This window comes from Budorcas taxicolor, chromosome 1, assembly GCF_023091745.1.
Source record: "Budorcas taxicolor isolate Tak-1 chromosome 1, Takin1.1, whole genome shotgun sequence".
NCBI lineage: Eukaryota > Metazoa > Chordata > Mammalia > Artiodactyla > Bovidae > Budorcas > Budorcas taxicolor.
In genome coordinates, this window is record NC_068910.1 from 2205388 (window position 1) to 2229442 (window position 24055).

Here is a 24055-nt window from a genome sequence, read left to right on the forward strand (position 1 = left end):
AAGAGGCCGAAGGGAAACCTCAGGGCCCACGAGGAAGGTCTAGATATTCTCAGGATCCTGGAAGGGCAGATGGTAGACGCCACCCCCGCCACCATCACCGCCTCTGTAACCCTGCTGCCTGTGGCTTCCTCTCCCTGCTCCAATCCTGATGGGAGTGCGGCCTTAGGGTGCAGGGTTGGGCTCATGGGGCCCTGAGATGCCCGAGGTTCCCCATGACAGGGTTTCCCAGGGATCCAGCAGTACCATAAGAAGCCCCCCAGCTCAGCCCGCCTGCTAGGGGGCCCTGTGATTTGAGGCAGCTCCTCAGGCACCTGCTCCAGGAGAAGTACCCCTGCACCCCCAACCAGGCCAGAAGGGGACTCACATCCGACAGGTACACCCTGTTGCCGGACTTGTCAAGCACTTCGACGGTGACTTCGTACAGACGGCCAGTCTCGAGCACCCACCTGCCACCAGGGTGGACCGTGAACCCTGCAGAAGAGGCAGGTGCACAGTCTCAGCACTGGGGTCACAGGGGCCTGTGGCTCAGGAAGAGGGCAAACCAGGCCCCGTGAGCACTGGGGCCACAGCCGCTCCGCTGCACGCCTCCCGGGGAGGGACCAGCGCCCATGAATGGCAGATCTAATGCCCACAGCAGCCCTGAGCCCTCAGAACCCGAGCGGACCTCAGATGCCCTTGGATCAAACCTGAACATTCACTCCTGGTGGCTCCAGGCCCATTCAAACTTGACCTTATCCATGGTGGGCCCAGCTCTGACCCACAATGAGTCTGCACCCTGAGTCCACAGTAAGTCTGCACTCTGGGTGCACAGTAGGTCTGCACTCTGGGTGCACAGTAGGTCTGTACTCTGATTTCACAGTAAGTCTGCACTCTGAATACACAGCAAATCCACACTCTGGGTGCACAGTAGTTCTGCACCCTGAATCCACTGTAGGTCTGCACTCTGTGCACACAGTGAGTCTGCACACTGAATCCATAGCAGACCCACACTCTGGGTGCACAGTAGGTCTGCACCCTGAATCCACAGTAGGTCTACACTCTGAGCACTGCCCCTGGGCAGCCGGCCCTGGCTATGCTCCTCTGGGTCCTCTGTGGCTGGGAATTCCTCCGCTCCTCTCTAGGCCTCCAGCCTTCCCCTCTTTCCCTCCAAGACCATCTCGCCAGCGTCCACAGCCATGGTGCGGTCTGTGCAGCGCCCAGGTATAAAGCCGGGAGACAGAGCCCTCCCCACTCTACTCTGTCCTGCTTCTCTCCCTGAAGAGCTAGCTACCTGCTGGAATTTGGCCCACCCTCCCTCCGCTTGTCCTGTACACAGATGGGGGAAGGACTGGGGGTCAGGGTGGGAGCTGATGTCCCAGGCCTCCCAGCCAGCAGATCTGGCCAAAGTGAGGCCGTTTTCTGGGGAGCTGTTGCTTTCATCTGACTCTTTACCTCCTGTAATCCCAGATAACCCAGGACGCGCACACTCACCTAGGTACCCAGGCTCCACCACGTAGATTGTGCTGTTGGGTAACCGGGAAGCTCCCTGCATGCGGATGCCTGGATTCTGAATTAAGGAGCAATGAACAGGCCGGCAGGCTTCGGTTTGGTTCCTGTGGCTCTGTCATCGTCAACATCACGCAGGCAGAAGCAAGGATGGAAGGGCCCCTGCCCTAGGCCTGCAGAACACAGGTCTTTTCCAGGATCGGCGGCCACAGGGCACCTCCTCCACTCCAAAGGGGGCCTCTACAGGGACCCTGGAGACCGCCTGGGCCATGTGAACCAGTCCGGGACACGTGACAGCCCACATGCTGGTATGGGAACGGCCTAGGCCAGGCCCCTAGGATGAGACCAGAGAAAGTTCCAGAGGCAGGGAGGGGGGCTCAGCCCCAGCCACCGCTCCCACCTTGGAGCCTCTCCAAGGAGTCCTGCACGGAGGTGAGCCATTCTGCTCAGACACGGTGCTATTTTGGTCCTTTTTGATTTGCAGACCTTGAAGGAAAACAGGGCTATTTTTAGCCTCGCCAAGGTTTCAGGGAGAAAAGTGACTTGACTTCCAAACAGCACGTGTGTGCAGGACACACAGGTGTGGACGCGCCATCCGGGAAAAGGATACTCTTGTGGCCGAGGACCAGGCTACTCTGCCCCAGCTGCACGGCGGTGACCGTCGACGTATCCTGGGCCAAGACCGCCACAGGCCGGCCCGGGGCTCCCTGCGGGTCCCAGACGTTGTTCAGAAGCTGTAGCTCGTACTGATCAGAGGGCATTGAGAGTTCTGGCCACCCAGAAACAGGGATGAGCAAAGCGGGCGGAGAGAGCCAAGGCAGGAAATGGTAAAAGTCAATGTCACTCTCCCCCACCCCCACCCCCACCACAGCAATCCCTGGACCCTGCAGTCAGTACAGCTGCTTGATTTTCTTTTTTTGCCCAATTTTTTTCAGCACTTTCAATTTTAATAGTATTCTCCATGCCTGTAGACAAAGCTGACACTCTCCATGAATTTTCAGAGGCAATCAGTTTTCTGTGGATGCCATGAGCAGCTTTTTTTTTTTTAAATAATTAAGCACAGCCTCTGAATCAAACTGCCAGCATCTGGCAGGATACCAACATCAGAGCTTTTTCTGCTTGTCACAGAAGTAAATGATGCTGCTTTTGCACTGAGGGGCCCAGGGCAGGGCTCACTGGACCTGGCCATCTTCCGGGGGTCTGCAAAGAGATGCTGGTCTGTGGTGCCCCATTGGGTTTCAAGAAATATTTGTAAAGAATTTTCTCTCTTGCTGTCCTGACCTTCCACTGGTGTTCTTCTCTGTGTCGTGCTGTGGGAGAGAACTTACCCAATCTGGGCCAGGATGGAAAACAATTTCCATGGGAAATAACGGGTTCTACAAACCCATGACCACGGGGTCTGACGTTCCTGTGCACCTCACCCTGTTTATCCCATGACGCCCCTGAAACCCTCACGTGAGCAGAAATCAAGACCGGAAGCTTGCTAGGGGCCCCTCAGCAGCGGGCAGCAGACCTGGGACGCAGACCACAGAGAGCAGGACCACGCGGACACGCCCCCTCTCCGCCGTCTGTAGGACTTCCTATCAGATAGCCCACTCACCGAGCCTGTGTGTGAGGCCCCGCTCCAGCCCTCCAGAGAGGGACCACAGTCAGCTTCCCTGCTCACCACCGCATCCCAGGCGGGGGCTGCCCCGGGAGGCGCCCAGGACAAGGATCCGAGAAGCGTTTCATCCAGAACATCCTTCAGAACTCCCAGGAATTCTGAAAGGCAGGGTGGGCAACATGCCCATCTCCAGCCCTGGGGTACCGGTTGTGTGTTCCAGTAAGTCCCCAGGAATTTGCCCTGGAGCAGAGTGTTCTCAAAGTGTGTTCCCTGGACCATCAGCATCACCGGGGAAGCTGTAAATAATTGGTCCCATCCCAGGCCCGCTGAACCAAACTCAGGGAGCAGGGAGGAGTCGGGGGCCAGGCAGGGAGGAGACTGCAGGGGAGGGGCCAGCACAGGCCCGGCAGGGGATTCTGACACGCCTGGAACAGAGAAGCCCTTCCAGTCCGCACGGCCCACTTCCGGCCCGCACGGCCCACTTCCGGTCCACACGGCCCACTTCCGGTCCACACGGCCCACTTCCGGCCCACACGGCCCACTTCCGGCCCGCACGGCCCACTTCCGGTCCACAGGGCCCACTTCCGGTCCACACGGCCCACTTCCGGTCCACACGGCCCACTTCCGGTCCACACGGCCCACTTCCGGTCCACACGGCCCACTTCCGGTCCACAGGCCCAGCGGTGGCCGAGACGCTTGCAAACGACGCACCCAGGGATCAGACCACGGCTGCAGGGCACGGAGGACTGCCGCTGTTGTTCAGTCACTCAGTTGTGTCCGACTCTTTTGCGACCCCATAGACTATAGCCTGCCAGGCTCCTCTACCCATGGGCTTTCCCAGGCAAGAATACTGGCGTGGGGTGTCATTTCCTCCTTCAGGGGATCTTCCCGATCCAGGGCTCAAACCCATGCCCCCTGCGTCAGCAGGCAGATTCTTCACCGCTGAGCCACCAGGGAGGCCCCACATCGAGGAAATGTAACAAAAGAGCAAGGCAACGCCGCTCACTGAGCAACAGCGCCCGGTGCTGCTTCAGAAGCACCCGTTTCCCCCCTTGTTTAAGGTTCTCCAAAAGAAAAAGGCCCTTTTTGGGAAATACATAAACTGACTCTGGAAGGATCTTGCACAACAAGAGGTAACTCTATTTACAAAGCCCTAAGACAACGCTGGACTGGAAGAAACACAAGCTGGAATCAAGATTGCTGGGAGAAATATCAATAACTTCAGATATGCAGATGACGCCACCCTTATGGCAGAAAGTGAAGAGGAGCTGAAAAGCCTCTTGATGAAAGTGAAAGAGGAGAGTGAAAAAGTTGGCGTAAAGCTCGACATTCAGAAAACGAAGATCATGGCATCTGGTCCCATCACTTCATGGCAAACAGATGGGGAAACAGTGGAAACAGTGTCACACTATTTTGAGGGGCTCCAAAATCACTGCAGATGGTGATTGCAGCCATGAGATTAAAAGATGCTTACTCCTTGGAAGGAAAGCTATGACCAACCTAGATAGCATATTCAAAAGCAGAGACATTACTTTGCCGACTAAAGTCCGTCTAGTCAAGGCTATGGTTTTTCCTGTGGTCATGTATGGATGTGAGAGTTGGACTGTGAAGAAGGCTGAGCGCCGAAGAATTGATGCTTTTGAACTGTGGTGTTGGAGAAGACCCTTGGACTGCAAGGAGATCCAACCAGTCCATTCTGAAGGAGATCAGCCCTGGGATTTCTTTGGAAGGAATGATGCTAAAGCTGAAGCTCCAGTACTTTGGCCACCTCATGAGACGAGTTGACTCATTGGAAAAGACTCTGATGCTGGGAGGGATTGGGGGCAGGAGGAGAAGGGGACGACTGAGGATGAGATGGCTGGATGGCATCACTGACTTGATGGATGTGAATCTGAGTGAACTCCAGGAGCTGGTGATGGACAGGGAGGCCTGGCGTGCTGCGATTCATGGGGTCACAAACAGTCGGACATGACTGAGCAACTGAACTGAACTGAAGACAACGAAAATGAGGGGCTTGCCTGGCGAACCTCTCCAGCGCCTCCTGTATCACAGGACCTTGCTGCTTGTCAGAGGTCCTGAGCAGGGAAGGCTCTGTGGATGTGAAAGGTTCCTGTCCGTCCACAGGTGGAGGAGATTGCTCCTGGGCCCCAGCCCAGCCCAGCTACCACTGCTGAGGGCAAGAGGCCAGCCCCAAAGGTGCCCTTCCATGGCCAGGAGGGCAGCCGGGCTCTGACCCCCCTCAACCCTGGCTGATCCTCCAGACGTGTTTCTGATTGCTGGAACCCCCACACCCACCCCGTGTAGGCTGCAGGGACGACCACGGAGCTCCTGGGGAGGTGGGTCCAGGCCCAGGACGAGGAGAAGCACACAGCCCTGCCTCTGAGCCCAGCCCTGCAGGCAGCCCAGCATACAGTTGCTCTGGGCAGCCGCAGCTCAGGGTGCACTGGGTCCTTTAATAGCTGCGTCTTGGACTCAGGAACCCCTGCTCCACACCCATCCATCTTTCAACCTCAGCCCAATTTATCCCAGGAATTTCCAGCAGCCCTGTCACCAAGGTCTCCTTAGACACCCTGTTCCTCAGCCAGCACGTCCTCCCCACGTCTTGTTCTCACAATTGGTTACTGCGCCAGGCGAGCCTGCGACACCAGCACCATGCACTGATGACCAAGCAGGGCCTCACAGACATCCCTCTTCTGGGCCCCTTGCCCCCTTCACCTGCCCCACTGCAGGCCGTCCCTGGAGACCCAGGTGGGTGGGTCCTGGGCCGCCCCCCGACTGCTGTGGTCCCCCCAACAGTGCCCACAGACAGAGCAGGGGCTCCATAAACAAACAGGCTTGTGAGAAAGCACGCCACCACTCAGCGGAGAAGGGAATGGCCATCCACTCCAGGATTCTCACCGGAAGAGCCCCAGGGACACAGCACACGCTGCGTGGGGTCGCAGAGTCGGACGTGACTGAGCAACAAACACCTTCGCTTACACCGTCACTTAACGGAAGGCAGGCAGACGTCAGGAGATGAAAATAGGAAAGAAAAGGAGGAACACTGCATTTGGAAGGAAGAAAGACTGAGAGAAAACATGAAGAACGGATTTGGGGTAACTGCCCTCTGGGTGTCATCCTCTGAGCCTTCTGCGGGACGTCATACAAGACTAGGGCTTGCCGAAATCCAGGTCCCCTGTCACGACGCCGTCCCCCTGACTTTCCTGTCTGGCAGCGCGTTAAAAATGACAGCAATGTGAATTCTATGTCAATTAAAAACAAGCCATCCAAAAAAAAAAAAAAAAACAGACAGTGCGTTTCCACCCAGACGTCTTGTTCACAGTGGGTTGGTGCTGGCTCCGCCCCGTCCGTCCCCTAGCATCTGTCTGGAAGGCACGCCAGCCCCGGCGCCTGGTGCCATCAGTCACGCAGGTGCGTTTATTTTTAGAGGCATTTTCCATCTCATTACCCTACAGATGCAAGGAAGGCAGCTTAACTACTTCCTCTCCGGGGCTAACTTTCCTGGGTTCCATTCTTTGCTTTCTACCGGAGGTCAGTGACCAAGCCCAAAAGTCGTCTGGGTGTCTTGGGACGTGCTGTCCGTCAGACACTGAAGGGTAAGCTGTGAAGTCCGCTTTATTAAATCTCCCCCAACCTCCCTGGTGGGGGCACACCTCTCCACCCTCATCCACCCCTGCAAAGAGGCCACCCGCCCTGCCCTGGGAGGACAGAGAGCCGCTGTCGTGCTTCCCCAGGGCCGGGATGCCCCGATCCCGCAGGCGTGGTATTACAGGTGAAGGACTGACAGCTCTGTGACTATCGGGCATCTGTGCCTCGGTTTCCTCATCTGTAAACCTGTTTTCCTTCCTCAGTAAAACAAGGTAGTTCTGAAACCCCCGTCACAGCATTGGTGGGTCATAACGTGACAAGCACGACTCCGAGGAAATGCTCACCACGGTCAGACGTCTCAAGACCGCCTCCATCCGGTCACAAGGTGCTTCTCGACAGTGCGCAGGGGGAGGTGGTATTGTCAGGAACCCCCACCAGGTGCCCTCTGGCCTTTCAACCTGTTCCTACCACGTTCCCCCTGAGCACTCAGGAGCAGGATCCCAAGAACTCTGCCCCTGAGCCATCTCCCCTTCCAGAGTCTCAGAAGGCCACACCCGGGTCCTAAATCTGGGGGGCACGTCAGCCTCGGGCCAGGACCCCACCCAGCTTTGTACACACCCCACCTCCACATTGATACACGCAGAAGAGCCAGACGCTGAGCGCCCACCACTTAGGGCTGCTCAGGACCCCCAGTCTCCTGCCCTTCAGCAGGGCACCCTGAGTGGGAGAGAGCTGGACCCCAAGGCCTCCCCAGGCCTGCAGCGCCTGCTACATGGTAATGACAGACCAGATCCACCGCCCTGATCTGCAGACCCAGCTGCGGAACAGGCGCAGGCTGCTCCGACGTTGGAGCAGCTACACACTTCTTAACTGCTGTCCTGCCTCACAGACAGGAAGCCAGCAACTGGGGGAGGCGCCTGCCCGGACACGCCTCGCAGCCCGCAGGCCTTGAATGGGACACTCTCGTACCCACGAGCCTGGACGCCCTGGGCTCTGACCACGAAACGTGTGTAAACTAAACAAAATGATGACGATGATAATTCTTAGCAGGCTTGGTGATGCATGAAGAACACTCACCACCAAGAATGCATCACACGTACACAGCGCCTTAGAGCTTCCGGAACAAACCCACAATAATTCATCCATCGTGCCCTCGACACAGGCAGAAAGGCCCTGAGGGCTCCAGCAGAGACGCTGAGCCCTAAAGTGGGGCAGTGCCTCATCCAGGCCACCCAGGAGTCAGCACCAGGCCAGGAACAAAACCCAGTCCGGCGGAAGCTCGTGGCTTCTGACATTCTTCAAACAAAGGGATATAAACCCCCAAGGACTGCAAGCCGGATCTCAAGATGTTTGTTCACCTCTGCCCACAGAGGCACTATTTATAATAGCCAAGAGGCAGAAGAAACCGTGTCCATCAAAGGATGAACGTCCAAAATGTGGTCTATACAGACAGTAGACAGTACTCAGCCTTGAGAAGGAGGGACGTCGTGCTGCCTGGTCCAATCCAGACAGGCCTTGAGGATGCTCTGCTCAGTGAAATAAGCCGGCCACAAAAGGCCAGACACTACACGATTCCACTCACGTGAGGTCCCGACAGCAGTCGGATTCATAGAAACGGAAAGTACAAGCGGGCTGGTCAGGGGCTGGAGAAGGGGGCTAGGGAGTTAGTGCTTAACGGGCTCAGAGCTTCAGTTTGGGAAGACGAGGAAGTTCTGGAGTTGACGGTGGCGATGGCTGTACAACAATCTATCGATAGATATAATCAATGTCACTAAAACGCACACTTAAGAAATAGCTGAAACGGCAAGTTCCACGTCATGCCTATTTCACCGCGATAAAAAGGCTGCCTGAGCGCAGCACGGAGCGGGCGGCCCACCTGTAATTTTCCCTTGCCTGATCTTCTGCACGCTGTAGCGGATGGATGTCCCCACCAACAGGTAGACGTCATGAGCCGGGTTCAGAAGGATGTTCTCCAAGACCAGCAGCCGGACCTCCGCGGGGTGGACGTTCTAGCATGAGGAAGAGAGAGAAGGGGCGGTGAGCCCGAGTGGGGGTCGGTGTGGGCGAGAGACAGAACCTCGAGAGCTTTTCAGCCTGTTCACTGAAGGTAGGCGAGGCTGAGAAACCAAGGCAACACCTTGGAACGCCCCAAGCCCCAGGGGGCCCTGTGGCAGAGGGGGCAGGCGTTCAGAGGTCATGGCCAAAATACCCTGAGCACAGCACTTTACAGCGTGTAGCCTGCAGGTCAGTTTTAAATGTAAGAAGTACAGAGAAGATCGAGGAGCCAGGAGTGATGGCTATGGAGACGGAGGCGCCAGGGGCTCCAGGCAAGAGCCCCAAAGGCCAGGGACATGGGGGCCCGCTCGCAACCCGAGGAGGAACAGCTGCGCTCTGACAAGTGCCCACTGTTCAAGCCACCCCACCAGCCCGCCTCTCGTCCCCACCCAGATTCCCTCCTCAGGAAGCATCATGACAGAGTCTGAAATCGGGGGCAGACCACCTGCATGGAGTCCGGGGCGCCCCCGGGTTGTCAGACTCTGTGGGGCCTGCACCTTCCACTGTCTTGGAGCTGCTCGTCACCCCGCAAGTTGGGAAAATGGAGGGCAAAGCAAGGGATCCCTGTCCACAGAAATGCAGACATGTGTTCCCTGGAGGACAAGCAGTGCTCATCCCTGGACGCAGGCCGGTTCTGCACCTCTCTGTAGGTCTCTTTGGGTTTTCTACTGAACACGCTCTGACATGTTACATGCATCCTCACTTAACCGTAAGTCAACCTTAAGTTAAGGTTCCCATTCCCGGTGACAATGCAGGAAGACCCTGCACTCACCCCCTCCCATACAGCTGTGTCTACAACTACATCTGCAAAAACTTCCTCTTAAAGAATCCCTAAAAACTGGCAGAGCAACCTCTTCACACGGGACAAACAGCAGGGAAACCACATCAAAGCGCCTAGGATCCCAGGACGGTCTCATCATAAACCTCACCCCTCACCGGGAACCCAAACCCGGGGCCTCTCCCTGAGGAGGGAAGGGTTTGGATCTCACATCAGGCTCCAGTGCCTGAGAGATGAGCCCCAAAATGTCTGGTCTTAAAGACCTGAGTCGGGGGCTTCCCTGGTGCTCAGTGGTAAGGAGTCTGCCGGAGCCTGCAGGAGACACGGGTTTGATCCCTGACCCGGGACCACCCCACGCACCACGGAGCAGCCAAGCCCGGGCACCACAGCCGCTGAGCCTATGCTCTACAGCCGGGGGGTGGCAGCTCCTGATGCCCACGCCCCTACCGCCCGTGCTCTGCAGAGAGAGACGCCACCTCAGCGAGAAGCCTGCACACTGCGAGCAGACAGCAGCCCCCGATCTCTGCAACTGAAAGCCCGCACAGCAGCGAGGCCCAGCACAGCTGATAACCAATACGTGCACTTACGGAAAAAAAGACCAGAGGGGCTGCGGGGACTGGCAGGCATCCCTGAAGGGCCTGGCTATGCAGAAACCTACCGCCTGGGGCCCAGAGCAGGCACAGCCCGGGGAAAGTGCTCAGGGAATTCCCTGGTGGTCCAGTGGGTTAGGACTCAGCACTTTGGCTGTTGAGGGCATGGGTTCAATCCCTGGTTAGGGAACTAAGATCCCGCAAGCCGTGTGGTGGGACCAAAATATCAGAAACGAAGGAAGGAAAGAAGAAACGAAGAAAGAAGATGCTCAGACGTGCTGTGACAGAGACTCATCGCCTGCTGAACTCGTTCCCGCCAGCGGACCCTTGCTCGGCCATGCCCCGGAGCTCAGACGCCCCCTCCCCGGTGCCCCAGTTCTCATATCTCCACCTGGCTTTGTTGCTACCACCCAGGAAACACGCCAGGTCACCACATGCTGGGGGCTGAGGTGGGGGTGCTGAGCTCCCGGGTCCCACAGGACTGTTACCACTGGAGAGACCGTTCCTGGCAGGACCCCAGCCCAGGGCATGCAGACAGCAGACCAGTACGCCCAGCCGTGCTGGGAAAGAGGCCGGTCGGCCTGCCCAGAGGGGTCCCCCCCCGCAGAGAGCTCTGCAGGCCGGGCGGCACCGCCACACCCCAGCCTCAGTCGAGCCCACCTGACTTACAGAAGCGGGGAGCACCCATCTCCGGGGCCCTGACTCTGGCAGCTGCTGCCGGACGACACGTCTCCGCGCCCGGCTCTGGTGCCCAGACACGGGCTCTCGGGTTCCACGGGACCAGAACCAGCCGAGAAAGCTCTTAACCAGCTATCAGCCCCAGCGCACAGCAGGAGTCAGCGCACCCCGGAAGCTGATCTTCCTAGAAAAGGCTGCTGGGGCTCGAGACCGGGGCTCAGGGTGAAATGGAGGGACCGCCTGGGGGTGCAGCGATGCCGGTGCTGGCTCCCAGGCCACCTGTTCCCAAGCACGGCTCACAGCAGACGCTCGTGCCCGCACAGCATCTCCTCTCCGCTAGTAAACACGCCAGGGGCCCGTGCATTCAGATGCCGCCCCAGAGCCCAGGGCCGCCCGCGCCCACCTTGTACACGGCCTCCTGGATGCGCGCCTTGAGCTTGGAGCTGCCCGTCTTCAGCCCGGACACTAGGATGGTGTCGCCCTGCTTGGCCGCCTTCTCCATCTCTGAGATGTACGAGGGGGGGATGTAGGTGGACTCCAGGAATGTCAGGATGCTGGAAAAGGAGCGTGTGCTCAGCCCTGACGTGTGGAACCAGGAACCTCACACATTCTCTCTAGGTGGCTCCTCTGCGTGCTGCCAGGTGCCACAGAAACGACCCAGTGGGTGTCACCTAGAAAACCGTCCTCAGAACCCCCTGCCTCAGAACTTCCAGCATCCCTGGAAACACCTGGGCTCTCAGTCCCCGGCCCGGCCCTTGGTCTGCACCTGGGAACCTGCATTTTATAAACATCCAGCTGTGACTCTGATCAAAGGTAGCACTGAAATCTGAGGACTGCCCACTTAGCTGACGGCTAAGCATGGTGAGCGTGTGAGCTGATATGAGCATGGTGGCTCACACGGTAAAGAATCTGTCCAAAATGCTGGAGACTTGGGTTTGATCCCTGGGTTGGGAGGATCCCCTTGAGGAGGGCATGGCAACCCCACTCCAGTATTCTTGCCTGGAGAACCCCATGGACAGAGGAGCCTGGCAGCCTACGGTCCATGGTGTTGCAAAGAGTTGGACACGACTGAGTGACTTTCACTCAGTCAACTTTATGAAATGCTTTGGTCTCACAGACGTGAAGGGTGAGCCCCAGGACCAGAGGCCCAGCCAGGGCTCCCCACTAGTCCCACTCTCCTCTCCCCGGCCAGCTCCTGCATCTGGGAAACGGTTCAGCGATGACCCCTCAAGTGTCAGGAACAAGGGGTCACATTGCATCCTACCCTAGCCCTACCGTTAGGCTGTGGGAAGGGAGGGAGCATTCGGGATGGAGTGGGACCCCCAGAGCGCAGGCTGGTGAGCGGGGCCAGCCTGAGTCTTTCCTGACAGACTGAGATCTATAAATAAGCCTCCCATTCCGCCCGAACGAGAGCAGTCAGACACGTTCATTCTCCCCAAGGTCGGCCGAGTGCTGCGGTGATTCATCTCCTCGCCGTTGCACAAGGTATTGCGTGCTGAAATTTGTTTTCTTTGCGTACAGAAGAGTTTGGGTTCTTTTCTTTTATCATTTTCTATTTTTCAGAGGATAATTATTTAACAATATTGTGAGGGTTTTCGCCATACATCCACACCAATCAGCCGTAGGTATACATACGCCCCCTCCCCACTGCCCCCCTCTGGGTTGTCACAGAGCATGGGGTCTGGGTTCCCTGCATCTGACGTCATGCCTCCCACTGGCTGTCTACTCCACATATGGTAACGTGCATGCTAAGCCATGCCTCCCACTGGCTGTCTACTCTACATACGGTAACGTGCATGCTACGTCACTTCAGCAGTGTCGTTTCTGCGACTCTTTGCGACTCTATGGACTGTAGCCCACCAGGCGCCTCTGTCCATGGGATTCTGCAGCCAAGAATACTGGAGGGGGTGTCCTCTCCTTCTCCAGGGGATCTTCCCCACCCAGGGAGCGAGCCCGTATCTCTTACATCTCCTGCGCGGGCCGGCAGGCGGGTTCTTTGCCTCTAGAGCCACCTGGGAAGCCAAAGAATGCTGGAGGGGGCTGCCAGGTCCTTCCCCAGGGGATCCTCCCGACCCAGGGATGGAGTCCAGGTCTCCTGCATTGCAGGCGGACTCTTCACAGCCTGAGCCACCAGGTACATCTGTGTATGTTCAAAGCCATTCTCCCCTGTCGTCCCACCCTCCTCTCCCCACCCACTCCCTTTGTCCCACCCTCCCCTTCCCCCCATCATCCCACCCTCCTCTTCCCCACCCCCCTGTCGTCCCACCCTCCCCTTCCCCACCCCCCATCATCCCACCTCCTCTTCCCCCACCATCATCCCACCTCCCCTTCCCCCACATCGTCCCACCCTCCCCTTCCCCCGGGTCCACAGCCCGTTGTCTGTGCTTGTCTCCTCTCCTGTCCTGCATGTAGGATCATCAGTACCGCCCTTCTAGACTCACACGTGTGTGTTCATAGATGAAATTCGTCTCTCTCTTCCTGACTCACTTCACTCTGTATAATAGGCTCTAGGCTCATCCACCTCGTTAGAACTGACTCATGCATTCCTTTCCACAGCTGAGTAGCATTCCCTTGAGCGTATGGACCACGGCGTCCTGACCCATTCCTCTGGCGACGGACATCCGGGTCGCCTCTATGTCCTGGCTATTGTAAGTAATCGCCTGCTGAACTGAATAAAAGCCCAGGGCACTCTGGTTCCAACGCTCTCAGCACTCCTGGACTTGGGTCAGCACGCAGCTCACGCCCGGTGCTCGGAAGCTCCGGGCCACTGTCAGGGCAGGAAACAGGGCTGGTGGGGGGAGGGGGCAGGCAGCCCGCAAATCCTGAACACCTAGTGTGTGCCAGGCCTGGCGACGGGCTCTCATCCCGTCAAGGTGCTCCCCACCCGGCACCCCTGGAGGCAGGCACGGTGACGCCTCCATCCGCTGGAGGAGGAAGCTGGTGCTCAGGTGGTCACAGTCCTTGACGACGGCCAGAGGCAGGACATGACAAGGCCAGGATTGGGCGCCAGGTCTCTCTGACCTAAAGCCTGCACTCTGGGCTTACAAGACAGCAGGAGTTCCAGAGCTCATCATTCAGGAGATGGAGGCTGACGGCCCAGCCCCCAAAGAGCTCTGAGCCAGGAGGGCAACTGGCTTACACGGTGTCAGGCTGTGAGGGTGTCCGCTGTGGAAATGGCCGTGAGCTGAGACCCAGTGCTTCCTGGAGCCCTGAGCTGGACTTTTTAAAGTGTAAGTAAGAGGTCAGACTCATAACTCCCCATAAAAAAAGTTATTAATTGCAAGGGGGGACAAAGCGACTTCCGAGTGGGGCACTTGGCAGACACCACCCTCCCCGAGGATGACAGAACAAAGGCAGTGCTGCTTTATGATAAGTGCAGTGAGAATGCGGAATCTCGCCTCTGGCGATGTTCCTGCAAAGATGCACACTCTGGGTCGAATCAGAGGGAACGTCAGGTTGGAATGGGGGAAGCTCTACAAAATATCTACACTACCGTCATCACAGGTCCCACATCCCAGGAGTCAAAGAAGGCCCAGGAAACTGGACCAAGTCCCCAGGCTGACGGAGACGAGGAGAGACAGGACAGCTTGAGGCAGGGGGCCCTGGGCTGCGTGTTTGCCACAAACAGGGTAAACTGGCAAAAGGTGAATGAGGTCCAGTGATTGCAGGCATCAGTGTTAATTCCCTAACTGTGATGACGGTCTCGTCGATATGCAGGGAAGCGTCCTAAGAGGTGGTAAACGCACACTAAAATAATCGGGGGCCACAGCCAGGCTGGCTGCTTGCTCTCAAATGGTTTGGGGAATCCACTTCCTGTACCGCACTTGCAACTTTTCTGTAGGCTGAAAATCGCTGCAAATCTTTAAAAAGTAAGTCTTCCTCCCCCGCAAACTGTATTCAATGCAGCTCGGCGCGATGCAGCATTTTGCTCTTATTGCTGTTTAGTCGCTCAGCCGCGTCCAACTCTTTGTGACCCCATGGAGTGCAGCACACCAGGCTCCTCTCTCCATGGGACTCTTCAGGCAAGAATACTGGAGTGGGTTGCCATTTCCTCCTCCAAGGGATCTTCCCGACCCAGGGATCGAACCCACGTTTATGCATCTCCTGCATTGGCAGGCGGGTTCTCTTACCACTGAGCCACCTCCTCTCAGGGGATGTTAGCCCAGACTCCGGGAGCGCACGAGTGCCGGCCAGCAGAACCTTCCGCCGATGGAAACGCCCTGTCCGCCCTGCCCAGTGCGGGTAACACCGGCCACACAGCTAACGAGCACCTGATGGGGTCCGTGCATCGGAGACCGACCCCCGTCTTCCCTGGTGTAAGCGTGAACGGCCAGGGTGGGGCCAGTGGCCGCCATGCAGCACGGTGAGGATTCCCACAGACCAGAACAGCTGAAGTCCAGCTCCACCCCTTACCAGTCCGAGGCGAGTGGACAGGGGAACATAAGCCACACAGCTGTCGGGAGGACCGCCCAAGTCAAGATGGGGAGCGAGTCCATCCCACAAGCCGTCCGTCTGTCTGCAGAACTGGCCCCCTGCCTCCTGTCCCGCCAGGCGCTGGGACAGGCACCCTCCCGTGCCTGGACAGCTGTGACCAGCTGTCACTGTTGGAGGGACCTCCTAGCCAGGACTGTTACCCACTCACCCCACCGTGGGGCCCCTCCCCACCCCTCTGGCACCCCGTGACAGCTCCAGGTAACAGGATGAGCTTTCTCTGCTGCAGCTGGACAGCCCAGCGCCCTCGACAACGGCCCCCAGAACACACCCCGGGACAAGGCCCCAGCACGGCTGCGCGAGCTGAACACTTGGACCAGTCCCAGGGCACGTCGGCCGGCAGCCTGGGAACCATCCTGCGCTCCTCGCTGACAGGAGTGCTAACAGTGACGATGAGGGTGAAAGCCCCCAGCCCACCCTCCCTCCCACCTCCCTCCCACCTCTTACCGGAGCGCATTGTGGGTGTCTGAGTAGCCGTCAGCCTCCGTGTCCTTCACGATCGTCCAGTCAAAGACCAGCCCGGCCAGCGTGCTGAACGTGTTTCCTGCAGGAGCAGAGCAGGGGGTGGGGGGGTGCACCCGAGTTACCCCCCCGGGGCCAAGGGGAGGGGTGGCGGACTCAGCACCACCCCCCATGGAGAGGGGCACCATCTCCAGCCTCCCTTCTGGAGGGGAAACCGAGGCGTAAGGGATCAGGGTCACGTGACCAAGTGGGGCTGCCCCCTGACCCCGGGTCTCCCATGGACACACTGTGTCCCACCTGTGCACCCATCACCCCTCGAGTGGGTAAGCGCTTTTCAGTCTAGACAGTGGCTCCTGAGACTGTGAGTCAACCCCCCATCCCCTCCCCATGCTGGGAGAGGAACCCCGGCCGTCTGGTTTCACGTGCCCATCCTCTCTCCTCCCCGAGTTACTGAGACCCCTGGTCCCGGTGGAGGAGGTGGGCCTCGCACAGCTGGCCTCCGCTCTGAAGTCCTGAATGCCTTGGGCCAGACGGGAGAACAGGCGGAGCCCAGCACATGAGTGGGCGATGATTTCTGGAGGAACAGGACCCAGGCAGGGGCTGAAACCCTCTGTACACACCTTCTCAAGGAAAGGGCAATGCCTAGCGCTGCTACACAGACACTCAGAAGCAGGGTGGGAGATGAAACCTGGGGTTCAGAGGCCTGACCTGCCCGGAACTACGGTTGCCTTTTCCCCGGGTGATTTTGATCTTGCCCCTTTCCACTGGTTCCCATCATTTCAAATGAAGAAGCGCAATGTATGTGTCCAAGTTCACAAGTCCGCAGATCCGGCGGCCTGGCCCCTTCTTCCTCTAGTGGCCCGCGGCTGGCCCAGCCTCTCCGCCGGCTCGCCGCACGCCCCAGCACAGGCTACTGCTTCTCCTGCTCCACCTCAATCATCTTCGGATATTCCCCACCCGGCCAGCCCCCAAAACAGAGCCTCGGGGGCCTCGAAAAGCTCTGCGTATGGTGCGAAGACCAAGGCATTTGGAGTCAGACAGGCCTGAGAGGCTGCCCCAGCCCACCTCTGAGGTCTAGGGCTGTGGAGAAGGCCGAGAGGAGACAGGGCCCCAGGCGGGGCTTGCAGGGTGCCAGCCAGGTCACCATGGCCTACTGAGGACAAGGAGACGGAGGCTGGGGCAGGCCTCCCAGGGTCTCTTAACCTGGGATTTGGCGACAGGAAATCCCTGTCTTTATCCACTTCAGGGGCTACGCTTGGAGCTCTGTTTTCAGCATCAAAATCCCTTCCCACCTGCACGTTCAGACGTGAAGGGAGGGATGACTGTGGGACCATTCCTAGAGCAGAAAGCGTCCGTGGGCTTCTGGAAGTTTCGCCCACGTGGGGAGGTGCACACGCAGGACCAGCGCCTGGTTTGCAGGGCCCTGGTTTCCTCAGGGCCCTCATCCCAAAGGGAAGGAAGGTGTCAGGAGGCAAGTCGGACGGGGCGGCTGCAAGGAGGCAGAGGCAGCCCCGGACACCGGGGCGGATGAAGGGGCTCCCTGGAAGGGCACAGACACCCCAGTGTGAGTGCAGACCCTCAGAGGCACCCAGAGTCCCTGCCCTGCCACTCGGGTTACACACGGACATGCCAGCTACTGGGGTCCGCCCCTGCCGGCTGCTGAACCAACACGCTGCGTCCCGGCTGAGCAGGCCCCGGGAAATGGAGTCAGCGTCTCCCCTCCCCGGCCCCCCGACCTCCATGCTAAACCTCTAAAGCTGTGCCCAGCTGTGCTCGGAAGCCAGATGAGCCCAGGGGAGAGGCTCACTCTGGCCGAAACGCAGCCGCTGGACCGGACGGCCCTGGGACAGGAAAGGCCTTGCCCGTGCTCCACCCGACACACCCTGGCGTGCTCACGCCCAGCCCAGGGGGATGGAAGGCGGCTGTTGTCATGGGACAAGAACCACGAGGGACAGGCCAGGCAGGACCCAGGACACCAGGGGACAGGGCACAGGAGGCAGGGAACCCCGGGGGCGGGGAAGCAGCATCTCAAGTCCCCGAGGCTCCAAGTCCCAGCGGACCCCACTCACCACACACGAGCGCGAAAAGAAACGCGTTAAAATTTCAAGACGGCAGCAGTGGAGCGTTAAATCAAGCCCAGGGCCCTGTGGCGCACACGGCCCTGCGTGAAGCTGGCCCTGACGTCTGGGAGACGGAATGAAGCCACAGGAGACAGCAAGCAGTCTCAGCGCGACTTCTCAGAGCAGACAGCGAGCAAGGGCGCCTCCCCGCAACACAGGCTGCAGGACCCACATGGTCAGCAGGAGTTTGCAGGCTCGGGCGCTTGTCTGTTTCAAACGTGTCTGTTAGCCCTACTGGGTGCCGAGTGCTCACAGTAACGAAGAAATGCCAGGACCCAGTCTCTGGAGCTGGCACCCCCCTGCCCCCGCCCTGGTCTCAGGAGGGCAGCTAGAAAACATAAGCAAACATTAACGAACATTTGCTGGACCAAAGTCCAACGCCAAACAGGGAATGGTGGGACCCCGACCCTGTCCAGAGGCAGACTGAAAAGCGCCCGCACCCCAAGGCCGGGCTGGGAAGTGCTGGGGGGTCTCAGAGGGGAGGGACTCACCCCACGCCGGGAGCCCTGAGGACAGGATATCATGGGGAGGCGGGGGTGCCGGCTGTGGCCCGAGGGGCTCAGCCTCTGAAAGCAGATGGGAGGTGCTCTGAGCAGAGGCTGGGTGTCAGGACGGGGGCGGGGCGTCTGGGGGACCAGAGCTACCCAGCGCTGCCCGGGCACCAGCCACATGCAGGCTGGGACAGATCAGAAAACCACGAACCCGGGACAGACACCCTGCAGACCACCTCAGGCCAAAAAAACAGATCCCAGACCCTGGCGCAGACCCCAGCGCCCAGGAAAAACTCAGCATCAGGAGATGGCAGTGCGGCCTCTCCAATCTCAGTCTCAAGGATGAAACAGGGTCCCCGTCTGGCGGACCCCACACCTCTCAAGGCTCAAGCATCACAGCTTCTAAGAAACTCTCCTGACCTGTGATCTCCACGCCTCGCCTCTGAGCCCCCTGGGGTTGCTTCCCAACCTGTGGACCCTTCACCCTTTGCCCCCAGAGTGATTACAGACAGTGCCTGCTGGGGTACATGTGGGGCCTGACCTACATGTGGACCCCCAGCCTGAGATGCTGCACCCCAGTACCTGGCAGAACTCCGGAGGCAGAACCCACCCAGTGACAGCTAGTGGGCTGAGCGCCCACTGCACGCCGGGCAGGGCAGGGCCTGCACATCTGCTCACCAGCGAGGTGAGTGTCTCTATGTTAGTCTCGCCGGTCAGAGAGCAGTTCAGAGAAGCCGGGCAGCTCACCAGATGAATGACGCAGAGAGGAAAGACAGCGTGGAGACACTCCAAAACAGGACTCTGACCCCAAAGGACACTGGGCGATGGCTGGGAGACAGCCTTGGTTGACACAGCTCAGGGTGTGCCCCTGGCATCCAGGGCAGAGACCAGGGACGCTGCTGACCAGCCTGCCGTGAGTGTCCTGGGCAGCCCCCACCACAAAGGATTATCTGCCCCAAATGTCAACCCCACGAGCCCGAGAAACCCCGATCTGGAAAAGTGCTTCTAAAAGCAGGGGCTAGAGCAGTCAGGGGAGATTTCAAAGACAAGGTGAGACTTGACTTGGACTGCAAGTTTTAGAAGCTCCTTTGTTGAAAAGATGTCTTTGGGCCTGACCTACTTTCTTTGACAAAACCTCCACCTACAAATACTCCCTTTGTTCCCTGACTGAGAGGTTGGGCTACAGCCGGGGCAGTCAGCCACCCAGCAACACAGATACTGTGAGAAGAGTCCCAGCCCAGAACAAGTGAATGCTCTATTACGAACGGAAGGTCGGTGCATGGGGCTGGCAGCATAGACACACTGCCCACAACACACATACATGCGTGCGCACACGCACACACATGCATGCACATGTGTGCACACACATGTACACGCGTGCACACGCATGCACACACACGAGCACGCGTGCACACACGCACGCAGTCTGCAGTCTGGACCAGGAAGCCAAGCCCAGCCCTCAAGGCCTCTGCTGGTCACAGCACTGACCCTGTGAGCCGCTCTCAGCTCCCACCGCTGCCCAGACGATGCTGTTGCTTCCCAAAGACACGCTGTACCAACCGGGTCCCTCCAGGCACAGGGCTGACCTCTAGGCCCTGTGGAGTCGTAGCCGTGGCTGTGGCCTTGCTGCCCCCGGGGGCCCGGTGTCCATTCAGAGGCAGTCCCGACCTGTGGCGCAACACCTTCCTGGCCAGAGAAGCGCCCCACCCCCCCCACAAGGGAGAGAGCGGGCCACAGGCAAGGGGAGGGCGGACAGCCCGGCAGCCTCACCTTCCGAGTCCAGGGCCTGGATCTTCAGCTCCAGCGGGGCATCCTCCAGGTAGAGCTCGCGGGTGGTGGAGACGATCTGAATGCCGTGGATGAGGTCCACGATGGCGTCGCAACGCAGGACCTGGCCGGTGGCTGCAGGTGGGAGTGCACGGTCAGGCAGTGGGGGGCTCACACCCCCTCCAGAGCCTCATAGGGTGGGCGGTCTCACACTTTGGCAAAGACTGGGGGTGACCAATGACCCCAAAAACACAGGGCTGGAAGAACCAAGTCATCAGGAGCCTCACTCGGCCTGAGAGTCAGCCCAGACATCCAGGAAGTGAGGGCTTTGCAGGCACATTCATTGTCCGTCTTGTACTCTTCCACCCTGGGCACCAGCATTTGAAGCTGTGACAAGGGGCTTCCCTGGTGGCTAAGTGGTCAAAAACCCGCCTGCCAACACAGGAGACATAAGCTCCATCCCTGGTCCAGGAAAATCCCACGTGCCGTGGGGCAACTAAGCTCAGGAGCCGCGAGGACTGAGCTCGCGCGCCCTGGAGCCCGAGCTCCACGACGGAGAAGCCACCGCCTGGGGAAGCCGGGCGCAGAGCAACTCGAGGGCAGCCCTGCTCGCCGTAGCTGGAGAGAAGGCCCAGCGAGGCCCAGCGAGGCCCAGGGCAAGTGAGCAAACACACGGCTTCTTAACGCTGTGGCAACCAGTTCCTAGACTCCCTAATTTTGCTCAGCTGTCACCTCTGAGCTCCCCGACAAGGGCCCTGGTATGACGAGTTAGCACCCAAAAGGACGACGCTGCTCTGAGCACCTGTCCCCGCGCTGAGATCAGGAGCCACACCCAGAGCTTGTGCATCTGAGCGTGTGTACACCGCTGCTGCATAACACTAGCAACGACGTGCTAAGTCGCTTTAGCCGTGTCCGACTCTGCGACCCCATGGACGGTAGCCCGCCAGGCTCCTCTGTCCATGGGACACTCCAGGCCAGAACACTGGAGTGGGTCGCCATGCCCTTCTCACTCGACTATAAAAGAGTGTGTGCACTTCCACACAGACATTTTTATTTGCTCCATCAATAAGATACATAAATGGCATTACCTGGAGAATCTAGGGTAAAAAAACAACTTGTGATAAAAAATCATTCCGACTATTCTCCAGGCATCATATAAAACTACTTGAACACGCTTAGCTTTCTGAGAAAGTCATTCAGCCTCATTATCAAAAGTCTTAAAAATATTTACATAGGCTGTGACCCAGTAAAGCTGGGACTCTATCCTTGGCAGGAAATAACCTGAAAGAACCCAAAATTGTTATCTTGCATAACATGAGTTTCTTACATAACACTGAAACAAACATCAGAAAACAGTCTGAATATCCAGTGCGGGGAAGGCTCGTTACTCAGCCATTAAAAATACTCCTACACTAAAATGGGAACCTTTTCGTGCCATCTTCGGTGGGGGGAAAGCACAGTGGAGAATTCGTTGTTTTCTGAGCACTCTTTGTGGCCCCATGGACTGTAGCCCGCCAGGCTCCTCTGTCCATGGGATTTTCCCGGCAAGAATCCTGGAGTGGGGTGCCATTGCCTTCTCCAGGGGAGCTTCCCGACACAGGGATCAAACTGTTACATCTCCGGCAGTGGAGGGCAGGTTCTTTACCACTAGCCAGGGACGCGGGAGCCTGGTGGGCTGCCATCCGTGGGGTCGCACAGAGTTGGACACGACTGAAGTGACTTAGCAGCAGCAGCAGCAGCGCCCCCTGGGGAGCCCCTTATGACCATAATACGGTCAATTAAAGATGGCGAAGTGAACACTGCACAAATCTCTTCATTTCGAATCACTAAGAGTTATTTTGGTAACAAATAACAACTTAGAAATGGAAGCCCCCCTCCACGGGAGGGAAAGCGGAGCATGGCGCTGGCAGGAGGGACCAGGCTGGGTGCTCCTTGCTTGGTGACCCCCCCACCCACTCTGCAGGCATCCTGCAACCCAACAAGAGAAGAGGAAGTGTGCCCAACCACGGCTCCACAGCCCCAGCGGCCCAAGGTCTCAGTAGGGTGTCCCCACCTCCCCACCTCCCCCATCCCCGCCAGGGCCAGGCCCAGAGGCCCTTACTGATGTCCTCTGCGAAGATGATGCTGGTCAGGCGGGCGGGCTGGGACAGGCGGGCCTGCACCACCGCCCTCCGGGAGCACTGCTGCTCGTCCAGGCCCAGAGGCTCGATGCTGGCCACCTCCGGCCGGGTTGACGACCTGCAGCGGGAAGATAAGAGTGCACTCCCTGGAGCTGCTGGAGGGGCAGGGCTGCGACCCGAAGCCAGAGCTGTGGCCTCCGTCTGCCCCAGACTCATAGGAGAGAGCGGCCGGGCTCCGCCAGCTTCAGACTTGGGTGAGCTGGGCGGCCAAGCCCCTCTGCTCGAAACAGGCTCCGCCCGCCCCGAGCTCATCCCACAGGAGCCGGGACACTTGGAAACACCCCTACGTTCAACAGTCCTGACAGGGTAATTCCCTGGAACTGGAAATAACTCTCAGTGGGGAAAGTGCCTACAGCCCCCAGGGAGGAGGACAGGCCAGGTACCCGCTGGTCTCTAGGCTGGGTCGCGCATATGGCAGCTTCCCAGACAGTCACCTCCTTACCCAACAAGCTCTGCAAACCCAGAGCCCACCCACAGGAACCAAGACAACAGGCACTACGGCCCAGCACACTCAGGGCCAAGGTTACGTGAAGGTGGGCAGAAGCGCAGGTAAACATTCAGATGGACGGGTCCGCAGAATCCGTGACTTCCCTCGGAGACTCGGGCCTTGGACTAACCGGCTGAAGGGACAGTGTGATGAGCAGGCACCCAGGGTTAGCGTGAGGTTTCTCATCTGAGACCTGGTGTAGCAGCAGTTCCCAGGGGAGCGAGATGCGGAGAGTGGGGAGGAGCAGAGTGGACGCTGCAGTACCGGGTGAGCACAGCCACTCGGGAGGTCAGGAGATCGATGCTGAGGTCAAGGTGCTGAGGTCAGGAAGATGGGGTGCTGAGCTCAGGGACACGGGGTACGGAGGGCAAGCAGGCATTGGATGCCACAGGAAGGAACTAAGATTTATTCCGAGGACAGTGACCAGCCCCTGGGCCATCTTGAGCAGGTGAACATTCTAATCTGATCCCCACTTTTCAGAGCGCAGTCAGGGCTGCCCTCCATGTGCTCCAGGCAGGGAGGCCCCAGGGAAGGGCACCCGTGGTCCCCAGGGCTGCGTGCAGCACCGTGGTGCCCAGCAGGGAGTGGGCACTCCCAAGTCATGGCTGCCACCCCCGCCCTGGGCTTTCACTGCCTGGAGCCTCAGTGTCCTGGGTTACTCAGAAGGAAACTTGTACAGTCTGCTGTTAAAAGGCAATGGTGTGAAATATACCCAACTGACATCTCCAAGTCGATGTAAGCCTCTCCGAGCTCAGCACGGACGCTCAGACAGGCAAACACACAGCACCCAGCAGGGTGTAGCAACGCCTCTACTCTGAGAATGAACCTCACCCGAGGCTGAGGGAGACGAACGTCCAAGCCCCCAGGGAAATGCACCTGTGGTCCCCGCAGCAAGAGACGTCCCCCGAGAAGAGTCCATTTCAGAGACCAGCGGAGACAACAAAGACTGAGCCCAGACAGGGGGGAGCGAGCAGGTCCGGGGCACAGCCTCGCCCCACACCACAGAACTGCGGCAGCTTCGTTGTTCCAAGGTGATTTCAAAGGGCATCAGACCTCCCCACACGTGCACAGAGGCTCACAAAACTGCTGTGGGAATTAACACAACATTGTAAATCAACTATACCTCACTTTGAAGAAAAAAAAAACAAAAACCTGACATGGAAACAAGAACAGAACACACAGAGAGATCAGACCTGAGAGACCGGGAGACAAATGTGACGGAGGGCGCAGCTTGGATCCAGGGGACCCAGGGGTAAAGAAGGAAGCTCAGTGGAGGCCCT

The 24055-nt window shown here is 58.5% G+C and overlaps 1 protein-coding gene across 1 annotated transcript in view; it reads right to left on the bottom strand.

Moving 5' to 3' along the window:
* The window catches only part of NUP210 (nucleoporin 210), a 96178-nt gene that overhangs the window by 59773 nt on the left and 12350 nt on the right, over positions 1 to 24055 (bottom strand). The window contains exons 2-9 of the mRNA XM_052635703.1: positions 22210 to 22346; positions 20112 to 20243; positions 15716 to 15812; positions 11181 to 11331; positions 8553 to 8685; positions 2096 to 2254; positions 1471 to 1539; positions 365 to 471 (exon numbers count right to left, since the gene is read on the bottom strand). Coding sequence (XP_052491663.1) covers positions 365 to 471; positions 1471 to 1539; positions 2096 to 2254; positions 8553 to 8685; positions 11181 to 11331; positions 15716 to 15812; positions 20112 to 20243; positions 22210 to 22346 — 985 coding nt within the window. The remainder of the gene's footprint in view (positions 1 to 364; positions 472 to 1470; positions 1540 to 2095; positions 2255 to 8552; positions 8686 to 11180; positions 11332 to 15715; positions 15813 to 20111; positions 20244 to 22209; positions 22347 to 24055) is intronic.